The 19510-nt window shown below is 48.4% G+C and overlaps 1 protein-coding gene across 3 annotated transcripts in view; it reads right to left on the bottom strand.

The window, feature by feature from the left end:
- The window catches only part of KIF3C (kinesin family member 3C), a 38357-nt gene extending 20422 nt beyond the window's left edge, over positions 1–17935 (bottom strand). Inside the window, exons 1-3 of one of the 3 annotated variants that reach the window (XM_045189242.3) lie at positions 17150–17935; positions 12791–12880; positions 10779–12633 (exon numbers count right to left, since the gene is read on the bottom strand). In XM_045189242.3, the coding sequence (XP_045045177.2) occupies positions 10779–12314 (1536 nt within the window). In that variant the 5' untranslated portion in view covers positions 12315–12633; positions 12791–12880; positions 17150–17935. Of the gene's footprint in view, positions 1–10778; positions 12881–13062; positions 13081–17149 lie in introns of those variants that run through there. The other 2 variants (XM_071221576.1, XM_053924629.2) reach the window with 2 other exon arrangements.
- Positions 17936–19510: the final 1575 nt, after the last annotated feature.

The raw sequence follows: 19510 nt of genomic DNA, 5'->3' as shown, positions 1-19510 counted from the left end.
CGGGCTGCATGAAGAGGGTTCCTGGATGCTGCCTGACTGCCTGTTATCACCCCACCCTGTCTGTCTGTTGCCCCCGTGCTTCCCTCCTGCCCCGCCAGAACCCAGCACAGACGTGGTCTGAATGACGACTGAATTTGCCTTTTCGGTTACTCGCCTAGTCCTGCCCACTTGCCCAGCCCACGTTATCAGACAGGCCTGCCCAACAGACCCTGTATTGTGCTAGAAGAGGGGCTGGCCCTGGCACAAATCTGTGGGTAGGCCTCAATCCAGGTGCAAGGTCTCAGCCCTCTTGCCCCTAGTCTCAACTCATGATGTTGGCTTCCCCCCAACTCTCTGAAATATGTCAGGCATGAGCTTCAATTCTTTGCTTTGAAACAGGGTTTTGTTTTTGTTTTTTGCTTTTGCTTTTTATTTTCCCCAGCTCTCTAAGGATACCATCTCCTCCTTTTCCTTAGAGTTGTCTGTCCTTAACTATCACCTATGGAGGGCAGGGAGGGGCAGGAGTGCCTCAAATGCCTAGGCCCACTTCAGGCTGGGGATACTAAGCAGAAGGCCAGGAATATGGGGTTTCTAGTCCCTAGAAAAGGTTCTCTGGAGCTCTGAGCTGCCTGAGTTAACACTACCTTTGTGATCTCTCAGAGCAAAGAGGTACAGGTGGGTGGAGCCTGCGGACAGGACTGGGTTTGGCTCTACTGGTTCTACATAAGTCCAATGCAGCTAAAAGGCCAGCAGAGGCTGTGGGGTTGGGGAGAAACAGGCTGGGTGCTCCAGGACACCATAGTCTGACTCTGGAGAGAGAGATACGAATCACAGGGTAATTAAGGTGACCTCAGAAAAATGTCGACCTCAACCCCCTTGGCTTTAGTAATGAGGAAACTGAGGCCCAGAGATGGAGTACTCTAAGCCTGGAGTTCATAATCAAGGAATCTTTAACAGTATTTGCTCCTTTATTGACTATGCACTTCCCAGATAATTTCCCAATTTGATCAGTCTTGATTCTAGGTGTTAGAGGCAGGTCGGCTGCTATGACAACAGCCAAGATCACCATAGGGACCATGTCCACTTGCAGACAGAGCTTGGGATATTCAGAGGCTCACCTTTTCCTATTTCAGGAGCAACTGGAGTATATATAAAACCAGAAGGTAAAGAAAAAAGGCCCCAGTACTTATTAAGTGCTGATGCAGAAAGCCAGAACAGAGACAGCCAGGCCCAGCCAGCCACTCTGCTGAGAAGATACCATCAAGTATAATTTTACAAGGACAGAGAAGCCACACAGCCTTTGCCCTGCTGCTGCCAGCTATTCTATGACATTTTGCAGGCGACTGGAATCTCAGATGCGACTTGCCATGTGCCTGCAGCTGGGCTAGGTGACCTTTACATTAATCATCCTATTTAATCATCCCAAGAACCTTATGAGATAACGAGTATGATCCCCATTTGACATAAAAGAAAACTCAGGCTCAGAAAGGTGAAGTGACTTGCTCAAGGTCATGGTACCAGTAAACAGCAGAAGTGATATTTGAACAGCAGCCTCCTAATTCTAAGTCCAGTGTGCTTTTCCCTCTTCCATAGGTTCCAGCAGGAAGGCACCTTGGAGAGAAGCATTATTTGCTATTTGCACCTCTGCCAGCTAAGGAACCACTAGGAAAGCTCAAAGCACCTTTGCTTTCTCTTCCAGGCAGGGCTGCTGAGGATGCTTCTGCCTGTGTGAGGCCCTTAAACCACGTGCCTGGGGGAGGCTGTCAGTGTCATCAGCATCCTTCAGAGAAGCTGAAACCTGGAATGTTCACGGGAAGGGCCATCTCACATGTTCCATGGTGAAATGACACAGTGTTGGGCAAGGCAGCCTGAGTCCTGGTCACACTCTGACACCCTGTTTGCTACAAAATCTAAGGCATTGGCCCCTGGACTTCAGTTTTCTCATCTGTAATGTGGGGAGAATCCCTACTACCTTGCAGGCTTTGGGTGAGAATGGTGAGCTGGGTAACAGTTGTGAACGTACTTGGTAAATGATAAAGTGATCAAACATCAGTGGTTACTTGCTGTTTCAGTATATGATTGACAATTACCCACCACTTATCACAAAGAGCAAAACAAAACAATTAGTGCAACAGCCTCTTAGGAAAATCAGCTCTTCTACCATCACAATCCTATTTCTCCTTTGGTGACTCCCTGGTTGTAGGTCTTGAGAAGCCAGCAGTAAGGGAAGATGATTAAAAAGACAACAGTGAAGCGAAGAATAGTGTTATTTTTGGTGACTCTCTGACACAAATCAGGAGACTAAGTCTGAGTTTCCTGCCTTGAGCCTCCTTCAACAGCTCAAAACACAACATCAGTGATTGGTCTTTCGAATGGTAGGAATTCTCTCATCAAGAAGAGAGAAAAATTGGAGATCAAGAAACATATGGGCTACAAAGTGAGGTGAGCTGGACTCTACTCCAGCCTCACATTAGATGGGCAGGGTATGGATGCCCAGAGTGCTTCAGTTCACCTTGGAGAAGAGCAGGAAGCAAAAGTCAGCCCACTTACTTCAGTGAGGAAAGCATGAGCACCTCAGATCTGATCCTGACCTTCAGCTCTCACCCCTAACCCCCTTACTTTGCAGTATTCTAGAGCATTTCTCTTCAGCATCGGAGATGCAAATCCAGCCAGACGCTACAAGGTCAGAACTGGATGAGACTTAAGGATGCAGAAAGTGCAGACTCGCATTTTACAGGGTCCAGAGGGCTTAGGTGGGTAGTCCAGGGTCATACAGCCTCCAGTTCCCCGGCAATTCTTGGTTATTCCTCCAGGCCTCAATGCTCCTCATTCAGAGGGATCTCTAATCCTGGGCTCCTGACTCACTGCTTCTAAGTGAATTGGCAAATGGTACGGAAAACAAGGAAACATCTCTTGATTATTTTTCACAGTCCCTGGGAAGGGCACTGACTAGTCCAAGGTCACAGAATTACCAATAACTGGGTATCAATGAGTATCATTATTGACCCTGGTTCTCCCTCAATTATTCATTACCTTTAAGCCAATCTTCCAATCAGGTATTAACACATTTACTTTTAATTTTTTTATTAATTTATTGATTTTTAGAGGAAGAGAGAGATAGAGAGAGGGAAACATCAATTTTTTCCTCTACTTATTTATGCATGCATTGGTTGATTGTGGTCTGCGCCCTGACGAGGGATCAAACCCGCAACCTTGGCCTATCGGGATGATGCTCTGACCCACTGAGATAGCTGGCCAGCGCCAACACATTTGTTCTTCTACGTTTTCTCCCTTAAAAAATTTAGGTGTTATTGTTTAATTAACAAAGTAATATATGCTTGCTATAAAAAAGAGATAAAGGTTAAAAAAAAGAAAGAGATAAAGGTAAAAAAAAAGGCATAAAGTAAAAAATAAAAATACCTCTGCCATAGATTGAAATCCTTAGAGATAACCACTGTTAGTGAGTTCTCATGATTCTTTCTAGAAACTTTAATTTAAAAACAAAGTTCACTCTACTGATTTATGTTCTTGGCCATGGGTTCTCAGAAAGATTTGTTGATGATAGGAACGAGTGGTGCTCGGTTGAGGTCAGAGGCTGGGGGTTTGCATCATACAGAAAGACAGGTGAGTTGAGCACCTCAGCAGACAATAGCTCCCACTGGGGCTTATTAGCCAAGGACCTGGCATAAATCCTTCCATTCTGAGTTAGTATTACAGTGTGGAGGTTAAGGTCAGGGGCTTTGGAGTCAGGCAGACATAGGCTCATATTCTGGCCCAAACACTTCCTAGGCATGTGACTGTGGGTTGTTTCTTCCTTAATGTGCCTCAGTGTCCTCACCTGTCATGTAGAGATAAAAATAGCACTATTTCATGGTACTAGTGTGAGGACTGAATAAAGCAATGAACATAACAGAGCAGAGTGCTTGGCTTCAACATGCACGAAAGAAGTGGTAGCTACCATTATTATTGCCACTGTTAATACTATTTTCCTGGCCCACCTCAAGGAGAAAGCCTCAGTTACCTAGTGCTATAGAAATGATTCAACTGGGGCCTGGTACTCCTCTGCTGAGCACACCAGGTGGCAAGGGAAACAAATGGAGAGTAACTCTTTAGTCTGACCAGGAGTTAATGGCCAGATACGACTCCAGACATTGAAAATTCTGGATACACCAAAGCACACATGCAGGTGCCCTACATGCTCTGAGCACAGGTCCTGTCCCCAGGGCTGCAGGGTCTGTGGGAAGCAGAGTCCGTGTCTTATCCACCCAGACAGGCTACCTGGTTCAGCAGCTCTCAGAAGTGCCCCAGACTGGCCAAGCGCAGCAGGCTGGCAGGGGTGGCCTTCTTCAGTTGCATCCAGGCCCTTCCTCCTAGTCCTCAGTGCACAATGAGAACATCATTACAGCCACTTCATCCAATCTTGCGCTATCCGGGGGCTGGAAATGACTAAGGGCAATATGATAACACACTCCTGCAGCCAACACACATCAAGAGAAACCCAACACTGGACCAACAGGCCTGCTGAGCCTCCACATAACTTGAAGCCCAGAACCTTTATGGAACTGTATTAGTTTTATATACTTCTCGCTGGTCAAATCTTTACAAAATGCTCGCAGCTTAAGACAATTCTGTTAACTGATCACACCACCAGGGACAGGGAGGAGTGTAAGTCACTGCTTCCATCCATGCCAAGAGGCCATGGACTTTGACCTAGATGCCAGACCGAGCTTGGAGCATTGGTGGACACTTCTCGTAATGAGGCTTTTCTCAAGGGTCATGGATGACTCAGATGGAGTAGGGGTGCACACAACCCCTTGATCACTCAGCCCCATAAACCTCGGTGTCTGGTGTAGGGCTGGTGTCCTTGGGGACATGCGAATGGGACCAGACCAGCTTTGGGAAATCAGATGCTCTCTATATTACTGGGGAGTCTCTGGAAACTGGGTACAGCCCTACTTGGAGACTAACTTCAAGATCAGGACAGTGGGCTGGAGTATTTAACGCTCTCTTCTACAGTCACTCTCTCCCAACTGGGGTTTCTTCTCCCCGGAAACCTTGCTGTGTGCCCCCTTACGCCTTCTCTCTCCTTTCTCCCTGACTCTATGACTCCATTCCTCTTTCCCCTCTTCACTGGCCCCTCTATTTCTTTCCTGTCTTTCCCCTCATTTTCTTCTCTTTCTTCTCTTCTTCACATTGTCTTTCTCTAACTGGCCATACAGAAAGCTGAAAATATATCTTTTATTATTGGTTGAATACATACATTAAAATTTATGCCCTCCAATTTTAATTTTCAAAAAGATAAAACATTTTATATGTTACTCTAGAAAATGTTACTTAATGTCTGAGGACTTTTAGGAGGAGGGAACTCTGAGGATCACCCAGTTAGTTCAGTGGCTTTTCTGACACACGAATCCCTTTAGAGTGCCTGTGACATTCAGTTTCTCCTTGAGCACTAACAGAGACAGGAGTCCATTGCTTCTAGAAACAGCCCAATTCTAACTGTTAAAAAGTTGGGGTTTTTTTTTAACTCAGATTTTATTTATTTCTAGAGAGAGGGGAAGGGAGAGAGAAAGAGAGGGAGAGAAACATTGACTGGTTGCCTCTTGCACACTCCCAGCTGGGGACCTGGCCCACAACCTAGGCCTGCGCCCTGTCCAGGAATCACACCAGTGACGTTTTGGTTCTCAGGCAAATGCTCAGTCCATTGAGACACACCAGCCAGGGCTAAAAGTTTTTATATTGAGTGGGATCTACTCCCATAATTCTCTGATTACCAGGACAACCTAGGATAAAAGCAGTGCAATCAGCAGAAGGGCAGTGAGGCACTCGCTAGATTCAGAGGAGAGGGGTAGACCAGCTGCCTGTGAGGCGCTCCTAGTGGAGCAGCGTGCTCCCTAGTGGGCAGGGAGACTGAAGAGATATATTGCAGTCAGACTCTGGCGGGCCTTGGATGCCAGGCTACGATGTGGTGTGTTTGACATATGAGGAAGGTGGCCAAGTGAAAACGTCCTTTTGGCAGTTGGAAACAACACTAATACACAGTTATTACTTACTGAACACTTATATGCCAGGAACTAGGCAAAGTGCTTTAATGCCAATTATCTAATTTAATCCTCTCAATAGCACTATCACATAAGTACTAGTATTAGCCCATTTTATAGATGAAGAAACTGAGCTCTCAGAACTAGTAAGTCACCAAACCCAGGCCTGCCTGACTCTGAATACAACACTCTACAAAATAAGGTCAACAGAGGTCAGAATAGAAGACCTCAGTTAGAGTCACTTACATATAGGGAGAGAAGGTCAAGAACAGGGGGCCGTAGGTCTCATTTGAGCCCTCTTCTTGTAAAGATGAGCCCCCAATCTCTGTTTCCAGTCTTGAGCTTGATGCTAAACTCCACTGATACATCATTAGCTGTTCACTGGATTTTGTCACCTTAAATTCAACACGTCTACACCAGTTCCTGTCATTTGTCACCACCTTCCCAGCAATCAGTTTCCAACCTTATATTCCTAATTCCTTAAGCATAAAAGAGGATCAAATTTTGTGTCAAACCAACTTGGGCTTAACTGGAAGTGCCACATGCAAACCATGAGGACTCGGGCCAGTTGCCGAACCTTAATGGGTTGCAGTTTTCTCATCTATGAAATGGAAACAGTAACAAGACCTTTCTGGGAAGGCTCTTGTGTCGACTAAATGACAGTCTGTATGTAACATGTAGCACAGTGCTCGACACCTAGCAAGTGTTAGGTAAATGGGGTTATTATTGTTATTACTGTTGTTCCTCAGGTTAAAACTCCGTCTTTTACACACTCCTAACTCGATGCTGAGAGGTGGGAGGAAGGAGAGGGACTGACAAGGAGATAATAAAAAGCCAGTGCGGCTGGTGCTCCCTGCAGCGATCTCGTCTCTCTGACTCCTGGGGCTGCAGGGTCTCTCTTCTACACCCACCACACAGAGCTGGGCTGTAGCCCAGGATCCCCTGCTCTTCTCCCTCCAGACCTCCTTCCGTGGGGATCAATGAGCAATGTTGTTGTTTCTCCTCTCCCACTCCCTTCAGTTAGAGACCGCATTTTGTGTCATCTGCAGCCCTTGCCTCCCCCAAACATTCCCCTTCCCCTCAAAGTATCTAGAGTCAAAGTTTTAGAAATCATCTAGTCCAATCCCTCAAAATATGGAGTTTAAAATTAAGTCATTTTAAAAAACATTCTTGCATATTTAAATTTGAGTAATGTAGGCTTTCTCATAACCAATCTGCATGCATCCATCAGTTTTCATCACGGTTTGTGCTCTGTGCAAACCTTTGGGTTCTCACTGTGCAGAGCCAACCTCAGTGTGGGTCTGTCTGGGCCTTTACCTACTCCCCTCCCTCACAGGCCTAGCTGCTATCCAGTATGGATGGCTAATGACTGAAGATAAACAGGGCATTGGTCACAATCACAAACCCTCACACATTTGCACTCCCTAACCTCCCCTGAGGCCCATGGTAAAGATGAAAGGAGACTCTAAGGAGATAGGGATGGTGTTTGTATACGGGGCGGGGAAAACAAAGGGAATGGGGAGCCTGGAGGTGGCAGGCAGGAAAAGCAGGCAAGGCAGAAGAGACAGGTTAGATGAGTCAAAGAGAGTGAATGAGGGCACTGGGTCGCATCAGCTCCAGCTTAGCTGCCCCGAGAGGGTAATGTGAACTAAAAGAAGGGAAAAAGGGGAGGCGAAAAGGGGAGTTGATAACATCATTCAGAAAGTGGGAACCAGAGTGTGTTGTAGATGGTCAGCAAAAGTTCAGCTCATTTCCAGGAGGGACCCAAACTCTCGCCTTCTGATCTGGTGTCACCTTAGTCTCCTCAATCTTTCTTGCCTGGCTCTGCTCCCAGGGCAGCAGGGTTATAGCAAGCCACTGGGATGGCAGAGGAAGGAAGGAACTAAGCTAATAACAAAGATGTCAGTCTTGGAGATCACTGGACCCCTGCTTGGCAGACAGAAGCCACCCATGGCTGCTAATGCCCTCCATTTATTTGGTGCTCTCGGCGTATTTCAAATGCCTCCACACGAATGATCTCATTCAGTCTTCCACCCGGCCCTGTGGCATAGGCAGGCTGGGATTATCTCCAAATGTTCCTCCCCTTTTTACCCCATGGATCCCTCAAGAGCCCTCAAATTGTTTGCTCCATAGAAACATCCAACTTAGGGGCTATAAAGAGGTCCTCTGTCAGGGCTCTCCATTCTGGGCTTGCTTGCTGCTGTCTGTCCTGGGCTGGGCCTGACGAGAAGACACAGGACATGGAATCCTTCCACTTCTGGAATTTCCCAGGCACCCCTCCCCCTTTGCTTACATCTGAAAGCCTGGCACACAATGACCATTTCACCCACTCCCCAGAGAGCTATGTCAGACTTCTCCTCATTAGGCGAACGCCTCAGGCCTAGAGAGGCAAAGGCCTTTGCCCTGAGTCACATAGTGAGCAAGCATGGCAGGCTCCATGATGACTTGGAAAGAACACAGGTCCAGGGAAATCAGAAAACCTGGGTTCCAGTCCTGGCTCCGCCCCTTATCAGTCAGAGTCACCAAACAGCCACTCAACATTCCCAGCCTTGGTTTTCATTAACTGTCAAATGTAAATAATACTCACCTCTTGGAGTTGCTGCGAGGATTATAAGAGATCAAGATGTCAAAGTGTAATATAAAATGAATTACTCTGACTACCAAGTAGTATAGGTAACATTAAGACTGTGGCGTAACGGAAAGAGGCCGGGCCAAACATAAGAGTCCACTCTCCTTAACTCACCCAGGTGGCCTGGGCGAGTCCTGGCCTCGGTTTCCCATGGCCCCTGCCAGCTGTAAGATGTGGTTCTGAGGGCTCTGCCTCTGTTGCAAGAATTCTGGCATCCACCTCCCTGATCTCCTGGCTGTCCTATTATCTGTGCCCCACATTGCCTTACATCAAAGAATCTTACTGAGGGAGCCAGTCAATTGCCAAAACTGGGAGATCCCATTGGAGCCTGTGCTCCATCCCCTCTTCCCATTTCCTCAGGGCTGAAAGGAGCTTCTGTACTCTCTCAGCCTCAGTTGCCTCCCAGTCTTAAAGGATGGGGTGGGGGCGGGGAGAGCAAGGAGTGTGGCAGGGGGGTGTTCTTGCTAGAGAAATCAAGGACAGATTGCCCCTGTAAGATTTCCCAGTGGAAAGCACCAGACGGCCTGGATTCCCCTCCTCCTAGGAAGAACTGAATCTAGCTGACCTGCCTTTAACATCCTGCTTCTCCCAGGATGGCCCCAAATGTGCCAGACCATGATCCTTTCTTTGAGGAAGCAGCTCAGCACAACCCTTGCTGAGCTCAAAGAGGTGAAATAAATATACTAAATGTGCAAGGCTAGAGCCCCTGGTGCAGCAGCACATCCCCATAACACAGACAATGGCATCCAGCTTATCGGTCACCCTTCCAGAGGCTACAGCTCTCCCTTTCCAGGCTGGGCTTCCCTGCTCCCAGCCCATACTCCTGAGAAGGAATAAGAAATAGCACTGTTTTCTCTCCCCAGGAAGTGATCAGCTCATGGGTCCCTGTGCCCTTCCTCCAACCCCCAGTGTTGAGGGCTCCAGGGACCTAAAAATGCCAGGCACATTGAGTTATGGCATCTGTAGTGCTAAAATGTAGCAGGGCTGTGGCTGGCCAGGCAGGAACCTCTGTAGTTTAGCCCCCACCTAAGGTCTGGAGACTGCCATGGGGAGGGAACAGCTCAGGAAGCATACTGAGACCTGTTATCTCCCAGGGCAATGGGGAATTGGCTCTTACTGGGATGAGACCTGGTTTAGGTTCTCAAGTTAATGCAGGTCAAAGAATTATCAGTTGGAAAAGCCTCAGAAACCACCCAGGCCAACCCTCTATTTTATAAAAAGAGAAACTGAGGCTTGAGGACAAGAGGAAGTCATTTGCACAGGGTCTCTCAATGAGCCACAGAATAGCTAGGCTTAAAGAGTCCAGGGCTCCAGTGTAGAGCCCAGCTCTCTTTCCACCCTCTGTGCGATCCCCCAAGTCTCCCTCCTAATGATACCGTGTAATGGGCCCTGCCCCACATGGGCCCAGTGGAGCTCATTCACAAGGAGCAGAATCCATTCATAGTCCTGCCTTGCCATCCAAGAACTGGAAGAGCTTGAGGCCCAGGGTTCCCACTCAGCTCTGCCACTTCATAGAATGGTACCTTGGTTAGGCCCCTTCTCCGAGCCTTAGTTCCCCAATGCTAAAATGGGGATTTAAGAAACACTTCCTCAGATGGTTACTGCAAGGATCAAACGAGATCACGTATGGGAGGCATTTCATACACTGTGAAGTGCTATCCAAATATCAGAAATTGTTAAAATAGGGTGAGGTTTGAAGGGGCTGTAGAAGAAGGAGATCACAGGTGAGGGGTCCATACAAGAGTGAGAACCCATGACCAAATGAGGCCGAGGACCTGCCTGGCCATGCCATGGACCTGACTGATACTGGGGACCACCAGCAGAGACTGACATGCAGCAGGTCAGACCAGGCCAAACTCATTGGCTTGAGAGACTGCCTGCCTTCTTTGCTGTGTGTGTGTGTGTGTGTGTGTGTGTTGTGTACATCTGTCCTCCGAGATGCTCCTGTGAGGCTACCCTGGAATTTATTTGCCTGGCTTTTCCAAGGCAGCATTTGGCAGGAGGGCACTGTATGGTGCTGGGGAAGGACACCTTGCTTCAGGCCAGCTCACAGTCCCACAAAAAAAAGCCTGCCAGCCCAGATCCCTCTGGGGACGTCTGGATGCCCCTGCTTCCTCTGGGGCCCTTACCTTGTACTTGGCTGCAAGCAGCTCTGTGGCCTGCTGCTCGCGCCGCAGATCTTCCAGCATCTTCTCCTTCTCCTCCAGCAGCTTCTGCTTCTCTTCACTCACCAGACTGCGGTCATCCTGGATGGCTGCCTTCTCCTCCTCCAGCCGCTCCTTCTGCTCCTGCAGGTAATTCTCCATGTTCTTGTCCAAGGCCGATTCCAGGATGGGCTGGGGTGGACGGTGGTTGTTGTTGTTGTCATCCTCCTCTTCAGCCACCCAGGCCTCGATCACTGGCCCCTCAAGGTACCCGGCAGGGGCTGACACAGCCTTCTTCCTGCGGCTGCTCTTCCTTCGGAGCCGCTTCCCCAGCATCCCCTTCTTCTCCAGCTGGGCCTTCAGGCGGGCTATCTCCTCCTGGAATTCCCGCAGCAGTGTGTCCTTAGGGTCTTCATTCACCCGGGGCTTGTTTTTGATGTTTTTGGCCCGGTTGGCAAAGCGCAAGGTAGAGAGGCTCTCATCGTAGCTGTGAGAAGCTGGCCCCAGCGTAGCCACCATAATGGTCTTGGCATTCCCCCCAAGAGAGTCCTGGAGCAGTCGGGTTAGCTTGGAGTCCCGGTAGGGGATATGGCTGCTTCTGTTGCCTGCCAGAGCAGCGATCACATTACCCAAGGCAGACAGTGAGAGGTTGATTTTGGAGGCTTCCTTAGGCCTCTCTCCACCACCACCGCCCCCTCCACTGCCACCGCTACCTGTGGACTGTGTGGCAGCCCCTCCAGCTGTGTTGGGGCTTGCCTTATTCTGCCTCTCGCTACCAGCCAGGTCCACCAGGTTGAGCTTGCCCACACGGATGTGGTCCTGGCCATCCGAGCCACGCTCACTGCACTCCACAGTGATGACGAAGATGGCATGGGAGCGGGAGCTGACCTCATTCATGTGTGTGCTGCCCACTGCCCGGGTCTGGTTCCCCAGGTTCATCACATGCTCAATCTCCTTGACATTCTTGGTGACAAAAGAGGAGAGGTCCTTGATGTAGACACCTGTCTCTGGGTTTTCCTTCAGCTCCAGCCTCTTGCCCGGCTCCTTGGAGAGCAGGTCTCGAATCTCCTCCTGGTAGATCTCCAGGTAGGAGGCCCGGACCAGGTACTGCTGGTTCTGGGAGCGAGAGATGTGGGTGAAGATGTGCTCAAAGGCATTAGGGATGACCCCACGCAGCTCAGGCTCCACCCAGGTCCCTTGCATGGTGTAGGTCTTGCCAGTGCCCGTCTGGCCATAGGCAAACACCGTGCCATTGAAACCCTGAAGCACTGAGTCTACAAGGGGCCTCACGGTTTCATCATACAAGTCTGCCTGCTTGGAGCTGGCATCATACACGGCATCAAAGGTGAAGGTCTTGGGCAGTTCCCCCAAGGCAGCGCGGGGGTTCCGCAGGGTCACTTGGCCCAGTTTCACGTCCATGGTCAGGATTTGCTCGTGACCAGCGGCCTCCTCCTTCCGGCTGAGGGGGCGGCACCGGGCCACCACCTTCAGGGCCTCGCTGGCCTTGGTTTTACTGGCCATCTTGCTCCTGTCCTTCCTGCCCCGCGGCCCCCTCTGTAGCCTGGGCGGTCCTGAGGTCCTCCCTAGGTAGGAATCCGCAGGGCCGGCCCAGCCCCCAGGCACCGCTCTTCAATCCGCATGCAGCCTCCTTGGGTGGGGATGCTGGGAGGTGGCCCGCCGCTGCTGCAGTCCGGGCCTCCTCCGCCCTCTGGTCCTCGCTGCACCGGCTGGGTACGGAGAATTAAGCAGAATCTCCGGACAGCCACGGGAGCCGCACCCGCTGAACGGCAGTGCCTGGAGCCCTCCCCATGCTGGGGCAGAGGAGCCCGGCTGTAAACAGCTACAGCAACAATGAGATAAAGGAAGAGGAAAATGGGATGGGGTGGGCGGCAGAGCTGTCTTCTCCGCCTCCTCCTCCTCCTCCCCTAGGGATCCATGGCGGGGCGGCAGGTCCTGGGCGGCCGAGGGTCTCGGCCCTCCTGAGGGCAGAGGCTCACCTAGAGTCCTCCACCCCAGCTGGGGGATCATTCATCGCAGTCAGCGCTGCTGCTGCTGCTGCAGCTTCTGCCTCCGCCTTCCCGACCGCGCTGGAGAATGAGAGAAAAACAGAAGGGGATGGGGCGGAGCAGCTGCGAGAGTGATGTTGCCGCGGCGCTGCGGCCGCAGCCAAGCCCGGCTGGGGTGGGGCAAAGGGCGGAGCCGCGGGGCGTTAGATGGGAGCCCGGCGTGGCCAGTGAGCCAGGGACAGGGGTGCACTGCCAAGCCGCACCTTGCAGACCCCTCCGGAATGACAGGCTCCAGGGCCGACTCAGCTCTTACGCCCACCAGGCGGGTGCAGCGCAGCCACCGCCCGCCTTCACCCCACTGGGCCTGGGCATGCTGGGAGTTGTAGTCCCGCCTTTGTTAACCCGGATCTGGCAGGTTGCTGCTGCCTTCTCCAGTCCAGGAGGCCCCGCCCTCGCTGGCACGCAACCCCCAGAGTGACTGCTGAGGTTTCAGCCTACCTGGTGGGCTACCCACACTCGTTTCCTTCACAGACACCATCCTCTGTCTCTCCAATGCTCCCCGCCTCTCTGTCTGCAGACAGGTACACGTCACCCCTCCCTTTCAGGGTGTCCACTGGTACCCTAATTCCTAGTCCTCTCCTCTCCCTACTCTGGTGTATTTCTGCCTTCCTCTTCTCTCCCCTGGAACCACCTTCCAACTGACTTTCTCCTCACCTCCTGTCCGCACACGCACCCCTCCATCTCCATCAGCCTTTCATATTGTAGAAAAGGCTCTCCATCTTCTTGCCTAACTTCCCAGCCTCCCCTCCAGCTACTCTCTTAGGGAGAGTCTGTTACAGATACTCATTCCTTCAAACTGTGCTTGCCAACCCCCAGGCGCCATTCTAGGAGCTGGACCTTCCTGCCCTCAAGGAGCTCACATTCTAGGAACCGTGTTTTGTTTCCTTAACTGGCTGTGCTGTATTGCATCTTTGTGCCTTTGCCCAGAGGACCCTGTCACCCTTCTGTACTTGGTGCCCTGTCACTTGGGCAGTTAGTTCAAGCACCTCCTCTGTGAAGCCTTCACTGAGCAATGTCTTTTCCATAGCAGAAAGAGACACATAATTTGCATAAAACAAAACTTGGATTCCAGTTCCAGTTTGGACCTCCATCCAACTGTGTGACTCTGGGCAGTCACTTACCTTGCCCCAGCCTTAGTTTTCTCATCTGTTTAAAAAATTCGGAAAGGGCAACAAATTATATCAGCTTCTGGAAGTAGTTGTGAGCCCCAAGTGAAAAAATGAATCATAAAACACTACACCAATGAGAAGACTTAGTTTTAAGCAAGCCCTTAATGATGCACATGGCCTTGGATTGCCTGATAGTTCTTGCTTCCTTGAGCATCCTGGATAGTTCAAGTCTATGCTTGGTGTTTCTCTTTGAGGTCATCATATTCCTCTAGTGTACAATTCAAGTATAATTCCTTAAGGTCAAGGACCAAGCCAGTATCCAACCCATGCTCCACTCCGCAGAGGGGAGCTGAATCTGTGGACGGGGCCCTGGCTGGCCTCACCCTTTACATGAGATGGAGGAGGTACTGTTCTCCGAAACCTTTTGGCCATTCTTAATGGAGGCACCAAAAGAATCTGTCCACACATTCTCAATCATGCTATCCTCTAGAGGGCCTAACCATTTAGTTCTTCCACTCCACAGACTGTGTCTTCTTAATTGTTACCCATCTTCAAGTCCCTAGGGCCTGAATGCCAGCCCAACTGGAAGCTAAGGCTTAGCCCAGCTCTGTGATTCCTCGACGCTCCTCAGCTCTCTCTTGATCAAGTTAGACTGCTTGTGATTAACTTGGCTTCTGGACCAATTAGCGGGTGGAGTTTTGGCTTTGTAGACTATCCTGTCTTGGCTCTGGTAACCTGATTTCTGGATGGGCAATTTGGCTCTTGAAGTATTTTCTTGTTGCACTTGGCTTTGGTTTTTGGACCACCTTTTCTCTGCTTTGTCTAACCCACCTGACTCTGCAGTGCTGGATTAAATGGATCCGGGCCCTGTTTTCCCCACCCTATGCCACCACCTGGCAGGGCACTTGCTTAGATCTCCCATCTGGGAGGGACACTGAACTCCCATTTCTTACAAGATGTGTGACCCTGGGTAAATTATTGAACTTCTGAACAGCTATTTTCTCAGTGGGAAAAGTGAGGATAAGAATGCTTCACTGACTCACAGGATTTACGTGAGGATTAAGTGAGATAATGTGTGTGAAAACTCCCAGGGCATAGAAGACATTTAAGAAATTGTAGTTTTCCTTCCTTTTGTCCTTGCATTCAGGTTGTTCACATTATTTGTCTCCCTTTTCAGCATTGTCTTCAGCCCTCCTTCCTCCCCGTACCCTCTTACAAATTCAGGTTTCCAGCCGTTCTGGTTTGCTTAAGGTCCTCCAAACACATGGTTGTTTTTCATGTCTTCATACCTTTGCTCATGTTGCTCCTTGGCTAGAAATATCCTTCTAACTTTGTCTCTGTCTACAGAGCCTCACCTTTTATTAATTACACAACTCGATCTTATATGGCTTCTGCTCCTATGGCTCAATAGAGATTTCCCTTGCCAAGGACATCAGTGAACTCCATGGCCAGTTCTAGTGGGCCCATTTTAATAGGAGCCTTTGACTCTCATTGCCCCTGCACTTTTCCATGACCCTGCATGTTTCCGGTTTTCTTCCTACAGCTCCTAGGAGTTCTTGTTGCTCAATTTCAGTCTCCTTAATTGGTTAATCTCACTCCACTCCTACATCAAATGTTGGAGTTCACTAAGGCTAGGTCCTAAGCCCTATTTTTCTTCCAATGCCACCCTCTGGCAATCACTACAGCTTATGGCTCCAATTATTGTCTAAACGATTCCTAAATTTGTATCTCCAGTCCAGACTTCTCCTCTGGGTTCCAAATTATATATCCAATTCTCTAATGGACATGGCCACTTGGATAGCTCCCGTGTATATGAAATTCTACTTGTTCAACTGAATTCATCACCCTCCCATCCAAACCTGGTCCTCTAGGAATGGTCCTTAGCTCTGTAACAACTCTTTCCCCACCCTCAATATATGCATTCAAACACCAAATCTATCAGCCTCTCCTCCACTTCGAATATCATGATCCAAACCACTGTCTTCTCTGGCCTGAGTTCCCACAATGGATCTTCCCAGGTGTGCTCTTGTCTCCACCCATCTATTCTCTATAATCTTTTAATAATACATGATTTATCATATCACTCCATGCTTGAAACCTTTCAATGCTTCTCACTGTTCTTAAGGTAAAGTCCAAATCATTAATGCAGCCCCTAAGGCCCTACAGATCTGGTACCTGCCTTTGTCTCATGTCCTATCTCATGCCTCTCTGCCTTGTTCCCTGGGCTCTCATTACAACGGCCTTCTGCAGCTCCTTTCCAGCCTCCTAACACAGGGCCCTTCCACATTCTGTTTCTGCTGCATACGACATTCATCTGAACCATCTTTGCCTAGACACCTGCTCTTCATCCTTCAGCTCTCAGCTTGAATGTCACTTCCTAAGGGCACCTTTCTTGACTTTTCCTTCTAGTTTATGTCCCTTTGTCATATGTTCTCATGGTTCCCTCTATTTCTTTCATAGAAGTAAGCATAATTACAATTAAATTGATATTCACCCACCTCCTCTGTTGTTCTTTGAAGACATTCAGTTTTGTAGACTAGCCACAATGACTACTCCAGTTCCTGGCACATAATATGTAATTAATAACTTTTTATAAATAAATGAAATAAAAGCCCCTTATGAATATCACCTCTTCTGGGAACCTTTCTTTGACTCCCCTGAGTCTACCTGCTAACTAATCTTTCCTTTCTTCGTGACCCTATTGCTTGTTGTTTAACTAGTCTTACAGGACTCCTCGTAGTGTGACCTGACTATGGTTACCTGAGTATGTCTCCCTCTCCATAATGTATAGTCCCCTGAAGACAGGAGGCTCATTTACCTAGCAGAGCACCAAATATACTTTAGGTAATCAATATCAGTTGCTAAGCAAATGAATTAATGTTCTAAGACCAAGGCAAGAAAATGGGAAGGCAAAATAAATAAGTAACTGTGATGAACTCTTACACAATATTTGCAGAATGATTTACAGTAAATAGTGTATTATCTTGTATTCACTTGATCCTCACATCAACCCCAGGGAAGGGGAAATATTAATATTCCCTCATTGTAAAGAGGACTCCAAGCTTCAGGCTAATTAAACGACTAAGGAAGGAAACCCAGCCACCAAGTGGCATAGTCAATCTTGACCGCAAACTTGCAATCCTTGGGGGGGTCTTTACCCTATATCATGGGGAGAGCTTACCATGGAAAGGCAGAACAGTTGCTTCTGAGTCCTGGTTTGAATGACAGTTTCACCAGTGTCCAGGCTCATCTTTGGCTTGGCGGGAGTAAGAAGCTTCCTTCACTGTTCTTACTTTGATGATGACGGTTCTTTTTTCCCAGGGGATTTCTACAACAGCCTCTTCTTCCAGTATGGTCCCAGCAACAGTCACGGTGAGATTACACCAAGAAGACAGAGTTACTCTTTAGTGATCCTGGGGCCTGCAAATTTTCAGGTGCAAGTAATTCAGGATTGGGGTTTACCTTGTAAAACCAAGTTCTGCCAGCAGAGGGAGACAAGAGTATGTGACAGAATCATGGAATGAGCTCTAAGCTTCTGCGCTCTCAATCACTGTGACATTATCTAATTCAAGAGACACCCAGTCGTGTCCAAGTCTACATTACTAATAGCTCCTCTTTTCCCAACAGCTTATTTCCCCCTTACTCTGCTGTAAAATTTCTGCTGAATGGGATTTGAGTCAACCCCCCATCTCCTCCCTGAAAAGAATAGAAAAATCTGAATATTAAACACGCACTATCCTAGGTAGCTTTATTGAGCACCTCACGGGTGGGTACAGATGTTTTATTTAATCTTCACATTAACCCATGTGGCAGGACTGCAACTCAAGCCTAATTTCTCCAACTCCAAAGCCTGTGTTCTTTCCACCACCCTATACTGGGCCCCAAGGTTTAGCTTTCAATCTGTCCCCTAGCTGGACTAACTACCTTCTTTCAACACTTCCCTGCTTCTTCCAGCCTCAGGGGTCTCTTCCCTTTTTTACTTCCCTTGGCAATTAGCATTTGCTTTTTTTCAAAAAAACGGCATTATCATATCCACCTGTGAAATATTGTCTCCCCAATTGGATTTCTTCTTTGCTGTACTTAAGTTTCTCATTTAAAAACATGTTTTGAAGAGCTTTCACTATATTATATATAGAATTGAGTATCCTAATATTTTTAAATATTGTACATATTATCAACTCCACTTTCTCTTAATTCTACATGCAGTCCATCAACAGATACTATCTGGGTCCTGCCTACAAAAATCTGTCGGTCCTGACTCCAAAACACTGTGTGCCGCCACCATGGCCACCCTAGTTAGTCCATGCCACCTTTGCCTCTCACCTGGACATCACATAGCATTTTAACAAGAATCCCTGCTTCCACGCACCACCCCACCACTCTCCCTCCTCCACAGAGCAGCCAGTCTTCCTTCTAAACTATAAATCAAATGCCACTTCCTGCTTTCCACCTTCCAATGCCCTCTCATCACTCTTCAAATAAAATCCAAAGTCCCTCCCCAGGGCACCTAGTCCTTCCACGATCTGTCCCTGGTAACTTCTCCCATTTCATGTCTTCATATGCTCCCCTCTCCTCACTCTGATCCAATAACACTGGCCTCCTTGTTCTTCAGTCCTGCCAGGCACATTCCAGTGTAGGGCCTGTGCACTGGCTCTTTCCTCTGCCTGCAGGCTTTTTCTCCCAGGGCTGCACGTGGTTTCTCTCCCTCCCTTCATTCAGTGTGTTTTCAAATGTCATCTCCTCAGAGAGCCTTTTTGACCACACCTCCTAAAATATCTCTTCATCACTCTCTTGCTATCCTTACTCTGCTTTGTTTATTCATAGCACTTGCCACAATGCGACATTCTAGGTGTTTCTATATTTGTTTATGGATCATCTGTCCATTAGAATGCAAGCACCACGACAGAATGTTATTCTGTATCCCAGTGCCTGGAAATAGGACCAGTTCATCATAAGCCCCCCGGAAACATTTGTTTAATGAATAAATGAATGAATGAACTTAGCAAAATCAGCATTTTGAATGGATGCTTCACTTAATGTAAATTATTTGTATTGTGAAATATTAGGTTGAACTATATGAAATCACCATTTTGTAGGTTTAAAATGGTTGAGCATTGGCAATTTAACATAGTTCAGATAAAACACACACTCATGAAGCCGCCTTACATAAATACACAACCTAAAGAATTATTATTAAACAACAACCTTGTAGGGGGGTAGGGGGGAGGTAGAAGGGGGAATAAATGGTGATGGAAGGAGACTTGACTTGGGGTGGTAAACACACAATACAGTGTACAGATGATGTGTTGTAGAATTGTATACCTGAACCTATATAATTTTTTAGCCAATGTTACCCCCAATAAATACAATTAAAAAAATCCCTGTACTGACCACCCAGGCCCAAAATAAGACGTTGCCAGGACCCCTGAAGTCCCCTGCAGGACCCTGCACAGTCAGTCCCCTCCTTCCTCTCTAAGATAGCCACTCTCCTGGCTTTTATGATAATCACTCGCTTGCTCTTTTTGTTCTTTTATCATCTAAA

This window comes from Desmodus rotundus, chromosome 5 (assembly GCF_022682495.2).
Source record: "Desmodus rotundus isolate HL8 chromosome 5, HLdesRot8A.1, whole genome shotgun sequence".
NCBI classification, from domain to species: Eukaryota; Metazoa; Chordata; class Mammalia; order Chiroptera; family Phyllostomidae; genus Desmodus; species Desmodus rotundus.
The sequence above is the reverse complement of the archived record's forward strand: the minus strand, read 5'-3'. Positions and strand labels throughout refer to the sequence as shown.